A 22,700-nucleotide genomic window follows, 5' to 3' on the forward strand; every position below is an offset into this window, starting at 1 on the left:
TTGATATTGGATTTCACCTACGTCTCTCTTTCGGTACAAAACACCATTTCGCAGCTCAAGTTTTTTTACTTCACGTAAAAATATGGGAAGTTGTGGGATTTCCTTCCGCACAGTCGGAGCAGATGTTTCACCTGTTTCAAGATGGTGTATAATTTCATTTATAGCAGGGTCATTTCTTTGACTTTGTCTTAACTCCTCTTCCGACATGCTTGAAATGACAGGAAGAACGTCACACTGGTCAAAACTATCAGGAATAGCATCAGCGGACATGGACAAAGATGTTACAAGTGGGTAAGTAAAAGCGTTGTCATCTGAATCAAGAGATTGGAGGACAAGATGTTTGTCACAAAGTGTTTTTACTACAGGAGGAGGAAAGTGAGTGAAAGGATCTGTACCAGGTAAGTGATGTTGAACAAACTGGCGGATTCTCTCTTGTTCTTTCAAGGAGACACTGTCATTTATTGGCTCTGGGTGTGGACGGCGCGATAAGCCATCTGCATCAGCGTTTTGATTTCCTGCTCTGTACCGTAGCTGGAACTCGAAAGAAGAGAGGGCAGACAACCAGCGATAGCTCGTTGCATCCAGCTTAGCGGTTGTCAAAATGTAAGTTAATGGGTTACTGTCAGTTATTACTGTGAAAGGACTTCCATATAAGTAATCACAAAACTTTTCGGTTACAGCCCACTTGAGGGCAAGAAACTCAAGTTTGTGAGCAGGATAATGGCTTTCACTTCTTGATAGTCCTCGACTCGCGTATGCAATTACACGCATCACTCCATCCTGTTCTTGGTACAGGGCTGCCCCCAGCCCAGTTGTACTTGCATCCGTATGCAATACATATGACAAGCTATGGTTAGCGAAACCCAAAACTGGGGCAGAAGTCAGTTTGTTTATTATTGTTTCGAATGCTTGTTGGCAGCTTTCTGTCCACCTTTCCCCAAAGGGAGAGTTTGGGTGGAAGTACTGGACATGGTTTGACTTGGAGCCATTCTTCTTCTTCAGCGGTGGATATCCAGCAGTGAGATTGGTAAGGGGTTTGACGATTTTTGAGAAATCTTTAATAAATCGTCTGTAGTAGCCTGCGAACCCTAAGAAGGAACGTAGCTCTCTTAAATCTTTGGGACTTGGCCATGTTTTTAAGACTGCAACTTTCTCTGAATCTGTTTCAACACCGTGCTGGGAAACAATGTGACCCAAATACTTCACGGATGTCTGAAAAAACATACATTTTTCAAGTGATAGCTTTAGACCATATTCTTTCAGACGATTAAGCACATGGAGAAGTCTTGTTTCATGTTCTTCGAGTGTTTCCGAAAACACTATAATGTCGTCCAGAAACACGAGGACTTCTTTTAGGTTGATGTCACCCATACATTTCTCCATCAATCTTTGGAATGTGCTGGGCGCGTTTGTAATACCTTGCGGCATGCGGTTGAATTCAAAGAATCCCAACGGACACGTGAAGGCTGTCTTGTATTTATCTGTCTCGTCTACCTCAATTTGGTAATATCCACTTTTGAGATCAAGGACGGAGAACCACTTTGATCCTGTGAGTGCCGAAAAGGTCTCTTCCAAATTAGGAAGTGCATAGGCATCCTTGATGGTGTTGAAATTCAGCTTCCGGTAATCCACACAAAGTCTTACATCTCCGTTTTTCTTCCTGACCACAACTATTGGCGAGGAAAACGGCGATTCAGATGCACGGATTATCCCTGCTTCACTCAGTTCTTGCAAATGCTGGCGTACAGCATCAATGTCTTGTGGTCGTATTGGACGAGGTCTGTGTTTGAAGGGAGTTTCATCACTGAGTTTGATTTGGTGCTTGACTTTGTTAGTGCAACCAAAATCTGTATCATGTAGGGCAAATACTTCAGGCATAGAACCCAATTTCTGCATGATTCGCTCCTTCCATTCGGCAGGGACTGGGGAATCAGAAAAATTTAGATGTAGCTTTTCAGGCTTCAAGATGGATTTCTTGTTGGGCTGCAGTACCTCTTGCACAGCATGCATTTCCGCTATGACACTGTTAGCAGGAATAAATATGTCATGTTCACTTTCATTTCTTAGGACAATTGCAAGCTTTTGTGAGGGGTTTTCAGGAAGGGTAAGTAAACAATTAGTGACAACAACACCACCAGGCAAGGAGGATGAGGAAGGGGACTCGACCACGACCCATTTTCCTGGCATTTTAGTGTCGACATGAACTGTCCCCTCAAAAACTTGACTTTTCCCAGCAGGAAGGATTTCAGGCTCTTTTCCCGACAGTGTGACAAGACCAAGGTTGCCTTCCTTTTTCCTTTTGTGCCTCTGTTGCAACACGTTCAGTACCACTCGGTAGCCGTGTGGAAGGACACTGAAATCTGTGTCAGTCAAAAGAAGACTTTCAAAGAGAGGGTCAAGCGCGTTAGTGCCAATCAGGAGAGAAGACTGGACATTAGAGCGCGTGTCTGGAACAATTAATGCAAGAGTGGGCACGATGATTTCAGTCCCAAAACAGTCCTTTGGAAAGGTAATATCAACACCAATGTAACCTGAATATGGAACATTTTCACCATTTGCGGCTTCAACTTCCAACAGGTCCTGAATTGGATGGATTTTAAGGTGTGAGAGATAGCTTTTGTAGAAAGACTGGGACACTGTAGTCACTTGTGATCCAGTATCCAGAAGACAATTGCATGTTTGTTCGTTGATTTGTACTTGAGCAGTGTATTTAGCTCCAATCAGACCTTTGGGTATTTCCACAGCGGTAGATCGTTTACGCGGGAATGGTTTTTTGGGTTTACATGAATGTTCAGTGGGACTAGTCTCAGTTTCAGCACTCAATTGTCCCGCCATGAGTGCTACTTTTAGTTTAAAGACTGGGTCTGACTGTTTTGTTTATCCCAGAATGATGGTTTCTCTCTTAGTTGTTTTCTTTTATAGGCAACTAAGGATGGATTTGGATCGTTGGTACATGAGGAAATGATGTGACCATCTTCGCCGCACTGGAAACAGTACCAAGGCTTCGGCCTTTTATTTGCAGTGGGAATTCGTTGAGGTACTACAGATTCTGCTTTTGTCTTGGTTTTATCTGTCGATGGGTTATGGTTTTTCTTCTGGCTTTGGGGCTCCAGCCTAGTTAATTGGCTCTGGAGTTCAGTGATTTGTGCTCTTAATTCCGTGACCATGTCGGGTTCGGGGACTTTCTCTGGGTGCTTTTTCTTCGGGTTTAATCTTGTCAGTTGACTTTGCATCGCAGTTATTTGTGTTTGCATTTCAGTGAGGTCATTTTGCATTGTTGAATCGGGAATATTAGCATTGGCTGCAATAACCTGTGATACTACTTTTGGTCTGGAAGCAGCAAAATGGTCCTTCATCCGATTTTTCTTTGCATTATGTTTATCTTCTCCTACTCTCAACTGTAGTAGTAGATTAGTGAATGTAGGTGGTTTATCTTTCATTTTTTCAAGCTGAAGATCTGCTAATAGGGCATTATCCCAACATCCGCGGCAGAATTGACGCAGAAGGTGACGGTCAGCTTCACTGGCAACTATGCCACCTCTGTTCAAAGCTTTGGAGAGAGCTGTTTGTAACCGATGGAGATAATGTGAAGGCTTTTCACCTGGGTCCTGAAGTGTGTTAAGGAATTTGGCAAAAAGCTCATCGCCATCTTCTACGGTACCAAAAGCTGAGTTCAGCAGTTCAAGATAAGCTGATGGTAAGGCATTAGGCCCAAGAGGTTTCACCACATTAGCAGCAGGGGAAACAAGACTGTCTAAGATTTTGCGTGAACGATGCAAATCAGATAGACAAGGATCTTGAAGGATGAGCTCAACACTGTGGCGCCATGTATCAAAATCAACCTCAGAAGTAGGACAAGGTATTTTACCTGAAAACTGTCTAAGGCGAAAAGAGGCAGTCATCTGTGAGACAGGAGCTTCACTTCGGACTATGTGCTCTACAACAACTTTTTGCACTTCTGGATGAGTTAAAAAGCTTGCTGGTATATCAGATGGAAGATCACTTTGTGGATGAGTGGCTGGTTCAAGAAGATTGATGTTCATGTCAGGTTTAGTCAGTTCTACTGTTTCACCTTGTGGTTGCTCATTAACTTGTGTTGGTCTATCCACAGTGGTTGTTGGTTCATTTTGTCTTTCTGAGATTGAACTCAACCTTTCAGGTGTTCCTGGGTTGCTTGCAACTGACTGAGCACACTTGGAAAGGTGCTCATGCAAAACAGCTTCGAAAGATTTTCCGCTTATCTTGGCAATTTTCTGCAGTTCACCGAAAAAACTGTGGGTGGCGCTGTTGGTAACAGCTGATACATACTCAGGTGACAGAGCTCTGATTTGGTAGGTGACTTCGTTCGAACACTCAAGTGTGTAGGGCAATAGGGGTTCAAGCGCTGTCAAAGCAGCACCACTCTCATATTCCACAATGGCATTTTTGTGGTAGGGAGACTGGGGTTCATCTATTCTTAGAGTTCTAACAATTTTCCCGTACCTGTTCAGAAACGCAGTTAGCTCCTCATCAACGTCTGTATCAGTTATCCCACTAATTATAACGGAGTTATGAGCTTCAATATTTTCTTTATCGACAATGTCCATTTTTTTTTTTTTTTACCTGTTTCGCCTATTTTAATGTCTGGGTCAAGGACAATTATCTGGTTTATTTCTCCTGGCTGGCTCGCCACTTCTGTAACACCTCTAGAGTGATTACAGTTAATTATAGACCAGTACTAGGTTCGACTATTAAGATATAGATATAGATAATATTAACAACCAAATAAAGGACCACAGACAATAGAATAAGTTTGAACTGCCGGCGTAATTTAGTAAATAACAGTTGTAGACATAGAAATGACATACAATTACACACAATTGACATACAATTTACACACAGTTGACCCAAAGGAAAAAGGGTTTCCCCTTTCTTTCAAGTGAATTTTTCTTTATCAATATCCTTTTCTGTTCAACTATTATTTAGTTTGGAAAATATAATTTCAACCCGGGTTGTTGTTTAATAAAGTCTAATTTTATGTTCAAATCTTACCTAATCTATACTCAATTACCTTACCTCACTTTGTTGAATAAAGTTCAGTAAGAAGTAAGTATTTTGTTTGATCAGTTAAGTCTAACTTCAATTTTCAACCATTTCACTGGATGTGGTTCACACAGTCAACATTTCAATAATACCGTTACAGCATTATCATGCATGGTTTACAAAAATAAATGTGACACAATGTACAAAACTCAAAAACAATTCAGCAAAAGACTGAATCAATCCCAATGTCCAAGTGTCTTGTTTGAATATTTGTGTTCCTCTAGTTGTCCTGAATAGTCAATCCTGTGTTCCGGGAATCCACTGCAGTGTAGCAGAGTAGAAAACGGATTAATCCTACCAGGTTGATGAATCAACACAACGTCCAGTAACTGCTCTCCGCTCCTGCGTGAGAAACAGCTCAAGGGGCTCGTGGGTGGCTCGCCATCTTGTGTCTCGTTCAAGAGTTCAGCTCCGTCATTTAGCTCAGAAGTTTCTGAACCAAACTTTAATGGCCAAGACCCGTTCAGTAATTAGTGCATCACCAATTGAAGGACAGGTTGGAAAACTAAAAAACGACTCCTTCAACATACAAAAATAACATTGAATAGCTCGGTCTCTCTTTCGTTTAACCGTAGTTCTCCTTCAGCTTCTTTATCAGGTATGAGAAGAATAAAATAAAGTGCGCATTTCTAGTCACGTGACAAACGGCATTATGTCGCTACGTGCCTTTCAAAATAAAAGCGTTCACTTAGCGCGGAATCATTTTGAATAATTACAAAAACACTAATTAAACAATGAATTTACCAGTGTTTAGCCTTTTAATATATTTCTATGTCATGTTGATCATTTTTTCCGCATCTACAATGAATATTTTGTTAATGACTGTTTTAATAACAGGCTCTTATTTTATGAGGCTATGTTAACCAGGGTTACACTCACAGTGGAGAAAAACCCTTTTCCTGCTCAGTTTGTGGCAAAAGCTTTTCTTATAAGTCAAATTTAAAAAGGCACACAAGAACACACACTGGAGAAAACCCTTTTTCCTGCTCAGTTTGTGGCAAGAGTTGCTCTCGAAAGTCTCATTTGATAAATCACACAAGAACACACACTGGAGAAAAACAATTTTCCTGCTTGGTTTGTGGTAAAAGCTTTTCTCTAAAATCAAATTTAACAAGTCACACAAGAAAGCACAGTGGCGAAAAACCTTTTTCCTGCTCAGTTTGTGGCAAAAGCTTCTCTCAAAAGTCAAGTTTAACAGAACACACAAGAATGCACAGTGAAGAAAAACCTTTTTCCTGCTCAGTTTGTGGAAAATGCTTCTCTCAAAAGGCACATTTAACACAACATACAAGAACACACAGTGGTGAAAAACCATTTTCCTGCTCAGTTTGTGGCAAAAGCTTCTCTGTAAAGTCAAGTTTAACAGATCACACAAGAACACACACTGGAGAAAAACATTTTTCCTGCTCAGTTTGTGCCAAGAGTTTCTCTCAAAAGTCGTATTTACGACGCCACACAAGAACACACAGTGAAGACAAGACATTCAGTTGCAGCGTTTGTGCTAAAAAATTCTCCACTAAACAGCATGCGGAGAGTCACAATTGTGCTGGTGAGAAAAGCAGCGATCCTTGAAGCTTAAAAAAAAGAAAACAAAAAACTGAAGGAACTGACTCTTTGTGGTAAGATGTAAATGTGATTTTGAATAAAATACGATATATTGAATTTTGCAAAGCTTTTTTATTGACATTAAGCGTGTGATCCGTGCCAGAAGAACCATTGTGTCTGAGTATTTGTATTTGTATTTGTTTTTATTTTTGAAAGTATACAGGGACAATGCATATTAATCAAACAGTTTCCTGTAAATATGCCAAATTATAGCCAATGGCTAATTTGCATCCGTTGTCCCTGAGTGATGATGATCTTTTTTTTGTTTTCATATCAAACATTATTAATGAAATTAATTGCCTTTGCCTGGAACATTTGTTAACATTATGCTTTTCAGTTGTCTTTTTAAACGTACTTAATGGAAAAGGTGTGAGAAGAAACAGTGCTTATGAAATCGTTGCCTTCCACAATCATCAATTAAATCACTCGTTCCACTTGCTCAACTGGCTTTCATTACGCTGTGTGAAAAGGTGAAAAACGTAACTAGAAGTTGAACTATAAAAAGAACAAGAAAGAGAAACGCAAATAGTCTCAGTTTCTCTCAAAGGTCTTGGAATGTCAGGAGTTGGCAACTTGATGGCGACTGGAGTCAGCGCTGGTTTTCTCGTTGTGTTTGGCTGGCTCGTATATGTATGGTCCATTGAACAAAACTCAAACTCTTCAAATATCCCCTCACATACATTTAATATTTCGCTTTCTGAATAAATTTCTGACTGGCTAAATACACTTTCTAGGTTGAGCTCCATCAAGCGTTTGGCGTTTGTTGCTAAGCAGAATCTCACTTCGGAAAAATATACCAAATATTTTTTTTCATGCTTTATTATATTTTTTATACATTTGGATTATTTATATAGTGAAAAAGGGAAATATTAAAATGTAAAATTGGAAATCACATACAGACTTAATTCAATTAATAACAAATATAGAAACATTTTATAAATATTGAACTCATTGAGAAGAGTCCTGATCTTGAAATAAATATTGAATTATAAAAAATACTAAAAAATTAATTCAATAACCCGACCCTGGATGAGTGGCAGAAAATGGCTGGATGGATGGAATAATTTAAATTGCACACATATTCAAAAGAACAAATTTGTTAAGAAATATTCAAGTGTGAAATAAAAAGGTTTAAATTGTTGAGAATTTTACATATTAAAATAATTGAATAAATATTGTATTATTACATAAGCAAGCTTAAATATAAATTGAAATAAATGAAAAAATAAGTTGTGTATTTTTAAATGGCCTAATTTAGATATGGGAAGTAATTCTCTTTTTGAAACTATGAAGGGACTGGAGCTCACAGAAGTGACCAGTCTTGGTTCTGAAGTTCCGATGTAACCAGATACTGCCCTGAGAGAAAATAGGCCTGAGCATTGTTTATGGTGGGGGCAATTCTCTCGCCACGTCAGTGACCTTCCAGGGTGTGAGAGTAATTTAAGGTGGTCACGAGTAGACTGGTCGTATCAAAGGGGAGACGCATCTGCTCTCCCTCTGGGGGACTTCTGGAGGGAAATCCAGAAGACTAGCGGGATGGGAATTGCATATGAAACAAGGGAAATTAGATATTCATGTCCCATTTGGGCATTCCCTAAAAGAAGGGAATGTCTGAGAGGGGGCTCGCACGTTTTTGGGGAGACTTCTTTTGACATCAGCATGTGACGAGAATAAAATCTTTCTTCTTTCTTTTGTTCTTTTCCATCACCAATCCAGCCTTGCTCGGCTGCCTCTCAGAAGGCAGCAAGGACCCACACTTCAAAGACAAAATATACTACATATTGAAAGAAAAATAATACTCAAATATTGAAATAAGTATAGAATTGAATGAATAAACAACAAAGAAATAAATACCTCCTGGAAAATATCATTATTTGCAACATTTGTCAACATTTTTCTTTCTTGCACATTATTAAACAGTCGTAATTTTTTTTTTTTTTTACTTTTACTTTTTAAGTTACTTCAGTGCATTTTACACCTGTGCCTTCGGGGAATTCCTACTTTGTTCTACTTGAATAAATCCCCATCAAAATACCATAATTTATGACACCACGGCTGGACAAATAATATCCAGAAACACACTTACGCACCACTGAGTGAGTGTTGGACGATATAGCTTCTCTTGAAAGGTCCGACTTGAAAATGTCCTTGCAAGTGTATCTGCAATAAAAAATCACACTTTTCCCTCCTTCGGCCATTGTGGTTTAAAAAAAGAAAGAATATATTTCAGATTTTTGAACGGTCGCCAGTTACGACTTTTTGGTGTGTTGGTTCGGCATAGCGCCGCACTGCCCCGCAGTATTGGAACTCACTGGATTTGCATCTTCATTTGAAGTTTGAAAAACACAACAAAAACCTACGATATTTCGTCCGAAAATTGACAGTCGGAAGTTTTCTTACCTTCTGCGCATGTTTACAAGTGGCGACAAGTTCGTTCAAATCCGAACATTTCGGATTCTGACATGACTAAAGTAGCTCGCATATTTTTAAGTAGACAATTCAGTTGCGAGTAAGGAAGGGAGTAATATTTGATTATTGGCTGTTAATTCATTAGCTCCATGATGTGACCTGACATAGTGTCAGTGACTGTGTTCTGTTTATGCTATGAAAACAAGACTGTGTAATTGTAATTCTGTTGTAATTCTTTCGAGGCACTGTCCGAAAAAAAAAATTCATGCAATTTGTAATCAGACACTTTGTCATCCAAAAAGTCACTCAGGGCAAGGTAATTTAATCTTTGGGCAAGAGAAAAAAAATTGTCACTTGCCCAAGTTGGGCAAGTAATTTGGCCACTCGGGCAAGGCAAATTTTAGTGGCACTTGCCCTATGGGCTAGCAGTTTTTAAAGTTAACTTCGAAGCCTACGAGTGAACCACAGCATTGTTGCAAGTTCGGTCGGAGAAACGTAAACGTCCCACTGCAGTTGCAGCAGCGGATTCTCCGGGCAAAGGCGGAAGTGACGTAAGAGCTGACTCGCCAATGTGGCGTTAATTTAGTTATTTTGTTAATTTTTTTTATCAACCGATTTCAAATATTATATAAAATATATATTAAAATAGAACAGGGGTAAAAACAAACACAGAGGCAAAGAAAGATATTTGAAAAATACGTGCTTAAAGCATGACGTCATTAGCAAGCGCGCAGCTTCCGAAGGACCTCGACCACATCCACCGACCCGTCCACACCGGAACAAAAAATCCCACCGCTAAATTCTTCTGATTTAGTGTGGAACTGACTGTAATTTTCTGACAGAATGTCCAGTGCTACTCTAAAGGACTACGACATAATTCATTAAGTCTTTGTGTCCCGATAACCTCATCTTCGCGCGTTGATGCTTTTCGGCGTAGTTAGCTTAGCTTGCTAGCTAGCTAGCCGCTAGCGAAAAGAGGCACATGACTCATCGCCAAGCAGAGATCAAGTGCGGATTTTTTGGAATTATCATTTGAAAATGTGTGCTAGAACGACACCCAAGTACAAAGAGGAACTTTGTGAAATAAAAGAAGAGAACGAGCAACATCTTCAACTGCTGGGCGAAGGTTACAAGCAGCTTCGTGTTGTGCCACTCAAAGCAGGTTTGTACACGTCTTACTCTCATTTGCTTTGTAAAGAACGACTTTCTATCGTTCGAAATATACATCACAACATTAAATTATTTGGGGAAATGCGTTCAAGGTTATTGCCGTTTTATTTTTATTTTTTGCTTTTCACTTGCCGGTCTGCTGAACATTTGTTGATGCCAAATTTAATCAGTGCAGGAAATAAATGCCATAGAAAAACCATTAGTGGGGGGTAAACTCCATGTTTTTTTCCAGTATAAAATTTGAACTGATTATTTAACATTTGACATATGACAATGTCAAAGTGTTCATGTTTTTCCATTCTTTATGAGTTTGCATTTACAATTTGCTTTGCTGTGCTTCAATAAAACGCCGCACAGGAGCGGGAAAGCTTTTCTCTTTGGCGGACTGCTCCTCGCAAGTGACAAAGACAATCTTGGCTGGGTGATTCATTTGTGCAGGCTTGTCTCGTTTTTGGCAAAAACTCTGACGTATCTTGTTCAAGCAATTCCTTACGGAATGATTGAACCTGACTCTAAAAACTGTGCACACTGTGGCAAAAAGATCAATGGCGTTGATGAATTTTAGTGGCTATAACACAATGGATTAAGTTTTTGAAAAAATCAAGTATGTATTGGTCTTATTTATTTATGAAATTTTTACTGGCTCGGCCAATGAACCTCGGGTGGTCCTGCACAGTTTTGTGCACGTGTGCATAGTTTCACCTCATCCAAACATTTAAAATTCATTGAATGCATCCATTCAGGGTTGCACGGATCTCATCAGTGAACAAGCGCATGCTGCAAGGAATGCATCTGCATCTTTTGCTAACTATGTGCTTAAAAAGGGAGAACGTCACAACCCCCTTTTCCACCAACAAGTCCAGGAACATTTAGTTCCTGGTCATAACGTTCCTGTGGCCCAGGTGGTTTGCATCTCCCCCGCAACTCAAAGTTCTTGATAATTTATGCAAATGGCAATTATGATGTATCAGAGGGAGGTCTTGTGTTACTTTGTTACTCATTACTGACACCCTATGGCTGTTAAGCATCATTGCAGTTACAAAATAATTCAGTGAACTCTAATAATATTATGGTGTATCTTAGTCTAATTTTAATACATATTGGATAACTTTAAAATACACCTTATTCATATATGTCAGAGTGAAAGTGTTGTTGCTTAATTTATACGTAGGGATTTTGATTCTTCACACGTAATTTTGTTTTCAAATTTATTTAGAAACAGAAATTTTATAAAAAAAATTAAAAAGGGGAATGTTGGAATGTACGAGAAACAATATAAGACAAAGTCGCTGCATGAGGTTTGACTTGACCAAACCAAATTTGTCTTTTTGTGTCCTCCAGACGTCAGTGCAAACGATCTCCGTTCTGTGAAAGAGGAGCCAAACTTGACTCACATCAAGAAGGAGGAGGAGGAGATTAACAAGTCACCAGTGAACGTTGTCCCTAGAAAGAGTGAAGATGAAAACAAGGATGAGAGTGAGGACAAGAGAGGGGCGGAGCCTCCAAGGAGCAGTTCAAGTCATCACGTGACAACAGAAGGTGATGAAGACCACTGGGGGCCATCACAAGCACATAATGAGGACACATTATCAGATGCTCATCATGATGATGATGGTGATCATGATGATGATAATGGGCAAGCTAAAGGTGAAAGGGCACGTCACACTGACTCATTAACTTTGTGTTTAAAAGGGCACAAAAAAACACACAGTGGTAAAAACCCTTTTTCTTGCTCAGTTCATGGTAAAAGCTCTCAAAATGCAACGTTAACAAGACACACAAGAACACACACTGGAGAAAAAACATTTTCCTGCTCAGTTTGTGGAAAATGCTTCTCGGAAAAGACATATTTAACAGAACACACAAGAACACACAGTGGTGAAAAAACCTTTTTCCTGCTCAGTTTGTGGCAAGAGTTTCTCTCAAAATTCAAGTTTAACAATCCACACAAGAACACACATTGGTGAAAAACCTTTTTCCTGCTCAGTTTGTGGCAAGAGTTTCTCTCAAAAGGCAAATTTAACAAGTCACACAAGAATACATAGTGGAGAAAAACCTTTTTCCTGCTCAATTTGTGGAAAAAGCTTCTCTCAAAATTCAAGTTTAACAATCCACACAAGAACACACAGTGGTGAAAACCCCTTTTCCTGTTCAGTTTGCGGAAAAGGTTTCTCTCAAAAGTCTCATTTGGTAAGGCACATGAGAACACACAGTGGTGAAAAATCTTTTTCATGCTTAGTTTGTGGAAAATGTTTCTCTCAAAAGGCGAATTTAACAAGCCACACAAGAACACACAGTGGAGACAAGCCATTCAGTTGCAGCGTTTGTGCTAAAGAATTCGCCACTAAACAGCAAGCTGAGAGACACAATTGTGCTGGTGACAATAGCAGCGATCCTTGAAGCTTAAAAAAACTGAAGGAACTGACTCTTTGTGGAAAGATGATGTTGGAGTTCAGTCACCATGGAAATGAGAAGTAGTTTCGTAAATCAACCTTTAAAAGCCAGACTTACTCCAATGCGTGTTAGTTTTTTTGTACTCAAGAAGAAAAGGGTCAAATAAAGACTCAACAACAACTGATTAGAGTTCCGATATTTAGTTTCTTCAATTTCTGGAGTTCAGGAAATAGTACAAAGACATATATCTGGGCGGCTTTTTCTTAATCTCACGAGAAACTGCACTCGGGCGAGCACAGTCAAAAAATGCGGGCCATCTTTCAGCCCAGCTCCAGTTTTTATAGGAGTTTTTTATGTCAAGGGTAATGTAGGTTAAATCGGTCGTCCTCGCTCTCTCCCACGGCACGGGTCCACGTCCAAGGGAAGGTCCTCCCCAGGTTAGTCATCGTCTGGATAAGTTGATTCCCGTCTGGTCCCTAAGACTGGCACGCCAAGGCTGGCCTTCCCTGGCGGGCAGTCTCTCCGTCGCTCGCCTCGCTGGCATTCCTCTGGAATCTTGTCGGAGTGCATGTGTGTGCAGGTATACCTGTATGTGCGTGTGAATGTGCAGGTGCTCCGATCTCCAATTGTTCTGTCTTTCGGAATGTGTTTTTTGCGATAGCGTCTGTGTGAGTCCTCCAGTGCCCAAGTTGGTATGTTTGCATCTCTACAGCCAATGTGGAGAATGAGCGTCGTATTAGACCATGAAGTGCTGTGAATGCAAGTCATGGAAATGCTATGTGTGCAAATTTGTTCTCACTACCCAAAATTTCAATAAAGTTCACACATTTCAACTAAGTACTCTAAATTTAGCATATGAGAATAATATAATAAATCAGAAAACATCAGGACTACAATCCCAGTTATTCTTGTGACCCGTGCTTCTAGTTTCATTGGATACATATTCAGTAAATATGCTCCTACTAACTTTAATTATCGACATACTGTCCCGTATGTGTTCAAAATAATGCCAGTAATCGTAATACAATCCTACAATGTAAATTTAGATTTTGAATAAAATATGATATATTGAATTTTGAAAAGCTTTTTTTATTGACATTAAGCCAATGTGATCCGTGCCAGAAGAACCATTGTGTCTGAGTGAAGATTTTTTTTGTGTTTACATCAAACATGAAAATAAAATTAATGGCCTTTGTGTGGAACAACATTTGTCCGCGTTATGCTTTTTAGTTGTCTTTTTAATTGTACCTAATGGAAAAGGTGTGAGAAGAAACGGTGCTTATGAAATCATTGCCTTCCACAATCATCAATAAAATCACTTGTTCCACTTGCTCAACTGGCTTTCATTACGCTGTGTGAAAAGGTGAAAAACTGAACTAGAAGTTGAACTAGAAAAAGAACCAGAAAGAGAAACACAAATCGTCTCGGTTTCTCTCAAAGGTTTTGGAATGTCAGGAGTTGGCAATCTGATGGCGACTGGAGTCAACGTTTATTTGTCACCACGGAGATGATCCCCATCACGCAGTTCGTTGCTGCGGCTGTCTGAATTGGAAAGGTGAATTGCCGTAGTTTAATGAATACTGAAAGCAATAATGAAATATTTAAGTAATTAAATAAACACTGAAATAATTTTTAACACTCTAACATTTCAATAAAATAGTGAAAAATTTAAAATTCGCAACCATATACAGACCGACTGGTTAGCACGCTTGCCTCACAGTGAGAGACAGCATCGGGCGTGGGTTCGATCCCGGCTCCGGCCATCCTGTGTGGAGTTTGCATGTTCTCCTCGTGCTTGCGTGGGTTTCCTCCAGGTACTCCGGTTTCCTCCCACATTCCAAAAACATGCATGGCAGGCCGATTGAACACTCGAAATTGCCCCTAGGTATGAGTGTGAGCGCGGATGGTTGTTCGTCTCTGTGTGCCCTGCAATTGGCTGGCAACCAGTTCAGGGTGTCCCCCACCTACTGCCCGAAGATAGCTGGGATAGGCTCCAGCACCCCCCGCGACCCGAGTGAGGAGAAGCGGTATAGATAATGGATGGATGGATACAGAGTTAATTAAATTCATAATAAAAATAGAATTATTTACTAAATATTGGACAAATTGAAGGGTCCAAATTTTGAAAGATAAACAATAATAAATGAATTTTTAAGTATGAATTAATTCAATAAATAATTAAAATAATTCCACACATATTTAAATTGACAAATATTCAAGATTGAAATAAAAAGTATTTAAAAATATTAATAGAATTTTTACATTTTGAAATTTTTTAATACATATTGGAGTAATACATAAGCAAGCTAAAATAATTACATGAAAATCGATTTAAATACTGAAAGAGGTAAAAAAACGTGAAAGAAAAAAAAAACTTAAATATTGAAGTGAGTATACAATTAAATGAATAAACAACACCTCATGGAAAATATAATGTATCAACATTTGTCAAACCACAATGTGAAATTTTGATCTGAAAGATTTCTTTCTTGCATATTCTTAAAGAATCTTCATTATTGTTTTTCTTTTACTTTTTTAGTGACTTAACAGCTCAATCCATGTGAAATGTCCCCTTGTGAGAAAGAAAACATCACATGCAAAAAATAAAGAGCAACCTATTGTTTTTTCGGACAATCAAGGCACCATAGCACTGTCGAAAAAGCCTGTAAAAAGGCAAAGGTGCAAACTTGACAAAGTATCACTTTATCACATCAACTGTTAATAATGGGAAAATAGATTTGGGATTGTCACTGATGGTGTAGTGGTACATTCGCCTGATTTGTGTGCGGGCAGCATGGGTTCGGTTCTCACTCAGTGACAGTGTCTATGTCTGCCTTGTTCCTGGCTGGCGACCAGTTAAGGGAGTTGTGCACCCTTCGCCCATAGACAGCTGGGATAGGCTCCTGTGATCCTTTACAGCAGGGATGGGAAAACATTTTGATTGGCGGGCCACAATGGGTTCTAAAATTTGACAGACGGGCCGGACCAGGAGCAGATGGATAAAGTGTTTTGGTGCCCTCACGTCATCTGAGAAAAAAAATACATTTAATTTTAAATGAAAGTGGAAAAAAAGCATTAAAACAGTATATGTCTTTGAAAACCCACAGTATTTAGAAAATAAAACATGAACAAGGTTTATTCATTTAATTTTTTTTAAAGTTCGGCAGGCCGGATTAAAACATTTAACAGGCCGCATGTGGCCCCCGGACCGTGGTTTGCCCACCACTGCTTTCCAGGATAATCGGTAAGAAATACTGTCCAACCGACAACATGGTGGCAGATGTGTTAACAAAATCAGAAATGTTTGTTAATGTTAATAAAGTTTTTTTTTAAACGTATTCGTAAATATGTATCATGTCACTGATGCTGTAGTGGTACACTCGCCTGAGTTGTGTGCAGGCAACGTGGGTTCAGTTCCCACTCAGTGACGATGTCTAAATCTGCCCTGAGACTGGCTGGCGACCAGTTCAGGGTTTGGTGCGCCTTTCGCCCGAAGTCAGCTGGGAAAGGCCCCAGCACCCTCCCGCGACCCTGCACAGGATAAGCAGTGAGGATAATGACATGACGTGACAAATATTTGTCCTCTCATCAATATTTGCACAACAGAGTACTGAGTTTCTAGATCATCACTATAATAGTTCTCAAAATTATATTTGTTATCAATTTAGGTTAGTTCAGAAATATTTTATTGACAATCTAACATCAATCTACAAAGACAGAAAAAAATGGTGGTGGGGGGCGCGAATCTTTTTCTTCTTGGGAGGGGCGGGCGTGAAATAATTGAGAGCAACTGCGAGTATATGCAGACATTATATTCATACAATCTTGCAGCCCGAGTGAACCACAGCATTGTTGCAAGTTCGGTAAGAGAAACGTAAACGTCCCACTGCTGTTGCAGCAGCGGCTTCTCGGGGCAAAGGCGGAAGTGACGTAAGAGCTGACTCGCCAATGTGGCGTTAATTTAGTTATTTTGTAAGATTTTTTTATCAACTGAATCAAAATATTATATAAAATATATATTAAAATCGAACAGCCATGGGTAAAAACAAACACAGAGGCAAAGAAATATATTTGAAAAATACGTGCTTAAAGCATGACGTCATTAGCAAGCGCGCAGCTTCCGAAGGACCTCGACCACATCCACCGACCCGTCTACACCGAAATAAAAACAGCCACCGCTAAATTCTTCTGATTTAGTGTAGAACTGACTGTAATTTTCTCATCGGATGTCCAGTGCTACTCTAAAGGACTACGACATAATACATTAAGTCTTTGTGTCCCGATAACCTCATCTTCGCGCGTTGATGCTTTTCGGCGTAGTTAGCTTAGCTTGTTAGCTAGCTAGCCGCTAACGAAAAGAGGCACATGACTCATCGCCAAGCAGAGATCAAGTGTGGATTTTTTGGAATTATCATTTGAAAATGTGTGCAAAAACGACACCCAAGTACGAAGAGGAACTTTGTGGAATAAAAGAAGAGAACGAGCAACATCTTCAACTGCTGGGCGAAGGTTGCAAGCAGCTTCGTGTTGTGCCACACAAAGCAGGTTTGTAGACGTCTTACTCTCATTTGCTTTGGAAAGAACGACTTTCTATCGTTAGAAATATGCATCACAACATTAAGTTGTTTGGGGAAATCGTTCACGGTTATTGCCATTTTATTTTTAAATGTTGCCTTTTACTTGTCGGTTTGCTGAACATTTGTTTATGCCAAATGAAATCAGTGCAGAAAATAAATGCCAAAGAATAACCAATAGTGGGGGGTGAACTCCATGTTTTTCCCAGTATAAAATTTGAACTCGTTTAACATTTTACATTTTCTGGGTTTTATATCTTGTTCAAGCAAGTCCTGACGGAAGGAATTCTGCTCGACTCTAAAAAATGTGCACTCTGCGGCGAAAACATCAATGGCGGTTGATCAATTTTAGTGGATAAAACACAAAATATTAAGTTTTTTTTTTTAAATCAAGTACGTATTGGTTTTATTTATTTATTTATTAACTTTGTACTGGCTTCGTCGGGTGAGAGTCAATGAACCTCGGGTGGCCTTGCACTGTTTTGTGCACATGTGCGTAGATTCACCCCATCCAAACATTTAAAATACATTGAATGCATCCATCCAAGGTTGCACGGTTCTCATCAGTGAACAAGCGCATGCTGCAAGGAATGCATCTGCATCTTTGGCTTACTATGGGCTTAAAAAGGGAGAACGTCACAACCCCCTTTTCTTCCAACAAGGCCAGGAACATTTAGTTCCTGGTCATAAAGTTTCTGTGGCTCAGGTGGTTTGCATCTCCCCCGCAACTCATAGTTCTTGATAATTTATGCAAAAGACAATGATGATGTCTAATTTTGTCCATGTGATGTTCTGCTCTTATGCAGCTTGCACTGTCAAAGTGGGAGGTCTTGTGTTACTTCGTTACTCATTACTGACACCCTATGGCTGTTAAGCATCATTGCAGTTACAAAATAATTCAGTGACCTCTTAAAATATTATGGTGTATCTTCGTCTAATTTGAATACATATTGGATAACTTTAAAATATACAGTCATTATTCAAATATGTCAACACGAAGGTCAGAGTGAAAGTGTTATTGCTTAATGCTTATGTGTAGGGATTTTGTCTCTTCAAACATAGTTTTGTTTTAAATATGATTTAGAAACAGAAATTTTATTTTAAAAAAGGAAAAAGGGGAATGTCGGAATGTACGAGCAGGATAAATGTCATTTTGGGTAAAAAAAACAAAAAACAAACGTAAATCATGCAATAAATAGCCACTCTGATTCCAGGGCCCCTTTAATTCTTTTCGGGATCCAGATTATAATGGAAGCAAAAAGTACCCGCGATGAAACTATCTCTAAATGCAAAATGAAATAATTGTAAACATATTTCACTTGAAGGATTCCTATTTTATCGATGTCATTTTGTTGCGATGGCCCCCATCAAGATGTTCGGGTCCCACAACAGGCGTTCCATCAGACGCACACAATAGCCTGTGTGTGCTAACTTCAGCTCGCTTCCAGAAACGTCTGTGACTATGTCAGGAATTAAATCGGGCATCAGCCGCAACGTGCTTCCTTTTTAAATGCTCGTTTATCACTGTTGTGCGGCTAACGGGAGGCTTACATCGTAGGACGTAATTTTGTGAAATGTCCCCGATGGTCCGGTCCAAGTTGGGGTCGCACGCATTGCTCCGTGTGCGGCAGGCACAAGTCAAGGTAGCACGGTAAAAACAATATAAGTCGAAGTCGCCCCCTGAGATTTGACTTGACCAAACCAAATGTGTATTTGTCTTTTTGTGTCATGCAGACGTCTGTGAAAACAATCTCCGTTCTGTGAAAGAGGAGCCAGACTGGACTCACATCAAAAAGGAGGAGGAGGAGGAGGAGATCAACAAGTCACCACTGAACTTTGTCCCTATAAAGACTGAAGATGAAAACAAGGATGAGAGTGAGGACAACAGAGGGGCGGAGCCTACAAGCAGCAGTTCAAGTCGTCACGTGGCAACAGAAGGTGATGAAGACCACTGGGGGCCATCACAAGCACATCATGAGGACACATTATCAGACGCTCATGACGACGATGATGATAATGGGCAAGCTAAAAGTAAAAGGGCATGTCACACTGACTCATTCACTTCAAAGCTGTCTTTAAAAGGGCACAGAAAAACACACAGTGGTAAAAAACCTTTTTCTTGTTCAGTTTGTGGGAAATGCTCCTCTCGAAAGTTTGATTTAACAATCCACACAAGAATGCACAGTGGAGAAAAACCTTTTTCCTGCTCGGTTTGTGGAAAATGCTTCTCTCAAAAGGGAACTTTAACAGAACACACAAGAACACACACTGGAGAAAAACCTTTTTCCTGCTCGGTTTGTGGCAAGAGTTTCTCTCAAAAGTCGCATTTAACAAACCACACAAGAACACACACTGGAGAAAAACCTTTTTCCTGCTCAGTTTGTGGCAAAAGCTTTTCTCTAAAGTTCCGATTAACAGAGCATGCAAGAACACACACTGAAGAACCTCTTTCTTGCTCATTTTGTGGTAAAATCTTCTCCCATAAGTCACATTTAACAAGACACACAAGAACTCACAGTGGAGAAAAACCTTTTTCCTGCTCAGTTTGTGGAAAATGCTTCTCTATCAAGTCAACGTTAACAAGCCACACAAAAACACACAGTGGAGATAAGCCATTCAGTTGCAGCGTTTGTGCTAAAAAATTTGCCACTAAACGAAATGCTGAGAGACACGATTGTGATGGAGAGAATATAGGGCTGGGCAATATGACCTAAAATCAATATCGCAATAAAATGAGCAATTTTACCTCGATAACGATGAATCACGATAAATTTCCGCCCATGGACAAAAATCAAAATAAATGCAGGAAATACATAATAACTGTTTTCTTTATTGACCAAGTGGTACACATTACTTTCAATGGAAAATAAAAGTACAAAAATCATGTGTAGAAGCCTTCCAAATATCTTACTTTGCATGACTTGAACAATGTGACAAAGAACAGGAGAAAAAGGGAACTTCTCGCAAAATCTTCTCTGCAAACAGATTGTGCCAAGATGCTGTAATGCCATGTGCAAAGGCGCTAGTCGCCTGTCAACAAAATGCTAAATAAAATGAAAAAAAATGTCAATGGAATGCCAATGCCAAATAAAAAAAGTGTACTTCATCAGGAAAATGCGCCGTCTCGAGTACTCCGGTGCGCGGTCGCCACTTGTCGTCAATGTCATGCATAGTCGGGCTCAAACAGGGGTCCATGTTGCGACTCGACCACAAGTCGGATGTGGATGCAAAACGCTTGACATGTCTCCGCTCCCGTCCCGATGTTGTCCATATCGGGAAGTACGGTTTGCAACAAATATTTTCGTACCTCTTGTCGACTACTTTTATGAGGCGTTTAAATCTTGTGCGCACTGTCGCTCGAGGAGCTACATCTTTAGCAATGTGCTAGGCCAGTGTTTTTCAACCTTTTTTGAGCCAAGGCACATTTTTTTCATTGAAAAAATCCCGCGGCACACTACCAGCTGAAAATGTGAAAAAAAGTGTTTTTTAACATTGAAAAATGACCTATTAAAAGTCTTGAATATGAATCAAATAAACAAAGAATAAAGTATCGTAAAATCTTTCACATTTATACTCAGTGTGAAACCTGTGCCTGTTTGGATGAAGACAGAGCTGATATATTGGCAGGAATCAAAGTATTAATTCCTCTGCCACGAGTGAGACTTTTTTTGATTTAGCCACAAGTTCAGCGACGTGGTAGCTAGCTTTAAGGGCTCTCTCGCTTACCTTTGCGGTTTTTCTCATGAAAGTTGCTTGTTTCTCCGTGTGTTCACTCAGGCGAACAAAATACGCCACATTTTTGTTTTGAAGTAAAGGGCGTTTCGTTTGGAGATGGCGTTTAAGCGTGCTTGGGACCAGAGCGCCGTTGGAGAGCTTTTCACCACATACCAAGCACAACGGAGTCGGTGTCGTTGCATCTCCGGTAAAAGTAAATCCAAATGAAAGATAGTTTTCGCTGTATTGCTTCACGGCAGAAACTTTGCAGGTCGTCTTTGCTTTTTTTTTTTTTTTACCTCCACTCATACTAGGGCCTTCATCTAGGTCTGGGTTTTGTCCAGGGTCCAGTTCAGAGTCAGCATTTTTTTTCTCTTCAAAAACATATCCATTACTTTCACCGTCGTTCTGTTATCCACTTTTTTCATTCTGCTATCCACTTCTCGCTTGTCTCCAAGCACAAGGCAATTCACTACCTGCTGCCGCCGCCTACTGGTTTGGAAGAGTACTACATTTTACTACTCAACTCTGCAGGCGCTAGACCGCACAGGTACACAAATGGAATAATTTCCCACGGCACACCTGACAATATCTCACGGCACACTGGTGTGCCGCGGCACAGTGGTTGAAAAACACTGTGCTCGGCTATCACGTCCACCTCTTAGACGTTCTCTCGTATGGTGTCGCCTCCGTTATGGGCTGTTGTCACTTGTCCAACCTTGCTTCTCACTTTGAACTTTTAGCACAAGCTCCAAGTCAACAGCATGGTTGTGTTGTGGGTGGTGAAAAAGAAAAGGTTGGACGCGCTGTTTCAGGTGTTTGCGACGCACTTTGTAGTTCGTGTTCTTTTGCTCAAACATCGTCTTTTTGGAACCCAAAACATTTCTTAACGACAGATGTCGGAATTTCTTTTCGGGACAAGCGAGACAGGAACAATTTCAACGAACATTACGTCGTCTTCAGCCGTGTCAGCTGCTTCTGGATTTGAATCGCCAGCAACGACCGCGTCGTCAGTTTTCTTTCTTGTTCACCTCTTTTTTTTTTTTTCTTTTGCTTTCTTTTCTGCCCCCTTTTCCCCCGGCTGGGGGATTAGGTGACGGTGACCCACTAGGAAGTTTAAGGCATTGACCAACTGGGCATGCACCTGTTCCAGTGATGTCGTCTTCCTGCAGCGCGACATTTGATCAATTTATTTATATACTTTAGCATCTAATTTAATTATTTGTTGGCCTGTTTACTGCCGCTTCTTCTCTTTTCTGCCCCCTCCTTCCCCTGCTTGGGAATTAGGTGATGGGGACATGCTTTGAAGATTACGGCACTGACGAACCGGGAAGGGACCTGCTCTGCCGAAGTTGTCTTCATGCAGCGCCTTTTCTGATTTCCTTATATTTCAGCACTTCATTGAACTACTTGTTGGCCTGTTTGCTATTTCTGTTCTTTCTTTTCTGTTCCCAATTCCCCGAATTAGGTGATGGCGATTCACTTGGAAGTGGCTGTACTGAATTTACACCAACTGACTGGTACAAGATCGAAGGCTCATCTTCGGATATGCTGCCATGGAGATTACGGCCCTGGATGAGGACGCACTCCACTGAAGTCATCTTCCTGCAGCACTTCATTCAATTGACTCTCACATTATCTCATCTATTATTGCATAGCATCATTGTATGTGTCAAATGTTGCCCAGTTGGCATCCATTGCAGCCTGGTAATCCTGGAAGGGGGATTCCCCCATCTGTGGTCCCTTCTCAAG

General features: G+C 40.1%; 1 protein-coding gene and 1 pseudogene across 1 annotated transcript; both read left to right on the forward strand.

Moving 5' to 3' along the window:
• The first annotated feature begins 2,199 nt into the window (after positions 1-2,199).
• Positions 2,200-15,569, forward strand: LOC148342087 (uncharacterized; annotated as a pseudogene).
• A 1,499-nt stretch (positions 15,570-17,068) lies between these two features.
• LOC148342088 (uncharacterized) lies at positions 17,069-20,282 on the forward strand. The gene is made up of 2 exons (XM_088286810.1): positions 17,069-17,205; positions 18,969-20,282. Exons 1-2 carry the CDS (start codon positions 17,082-17,084, stop codon positions 19,946-19,948), a joined length of 1,104 nt encoding a protein of 367 aa, XP_088142936.1. The 5' UTR covers positions 17,069-17,081; the 3' UTR covers positions 19,949-20,282.
• The last annotated feature ends 2,418 nt before the right edge of the window (positions 20,283-22,700 follow it).

The sequence above is a fragment of the Idiotropiscis lumnitzeri genome, chromosome 2 (genome assembly GCF_059441095.1).
Source record: "Idiotropiscis lumnitzeri isolate Australia: NSW breed Sydney's pygmy pipehorse chromosome 2, RoL_Ilum_1.0, whole genome shotgun sequence".
Taxonomy (NCBI): domain Eukaryota; kingdom Metazoa; phylum Chordata; class Actinopteri; order Syngnathiformes; family Syngnathidae; genus Idiotropiscis; species Idiotropiscis lumnitzeri.

Excerpts from the sequence above, each read along its gene's own strand:
- LOC148342088 (XM_088286810.1), top strand. The coding sequence starts at position 17,082 with ATGTGTGCAAAAACGACACCCAAGTACGAAGAGGAACTTTGTGGAATA. Across the intron at positions 17,206-18,968 it reads TGTTGTGCCACACAAAGCAG|ACGTCTGTGAAAACAATCTC; the intron begins GTTTGTAGACGT and ends TGTGTCATGCAG.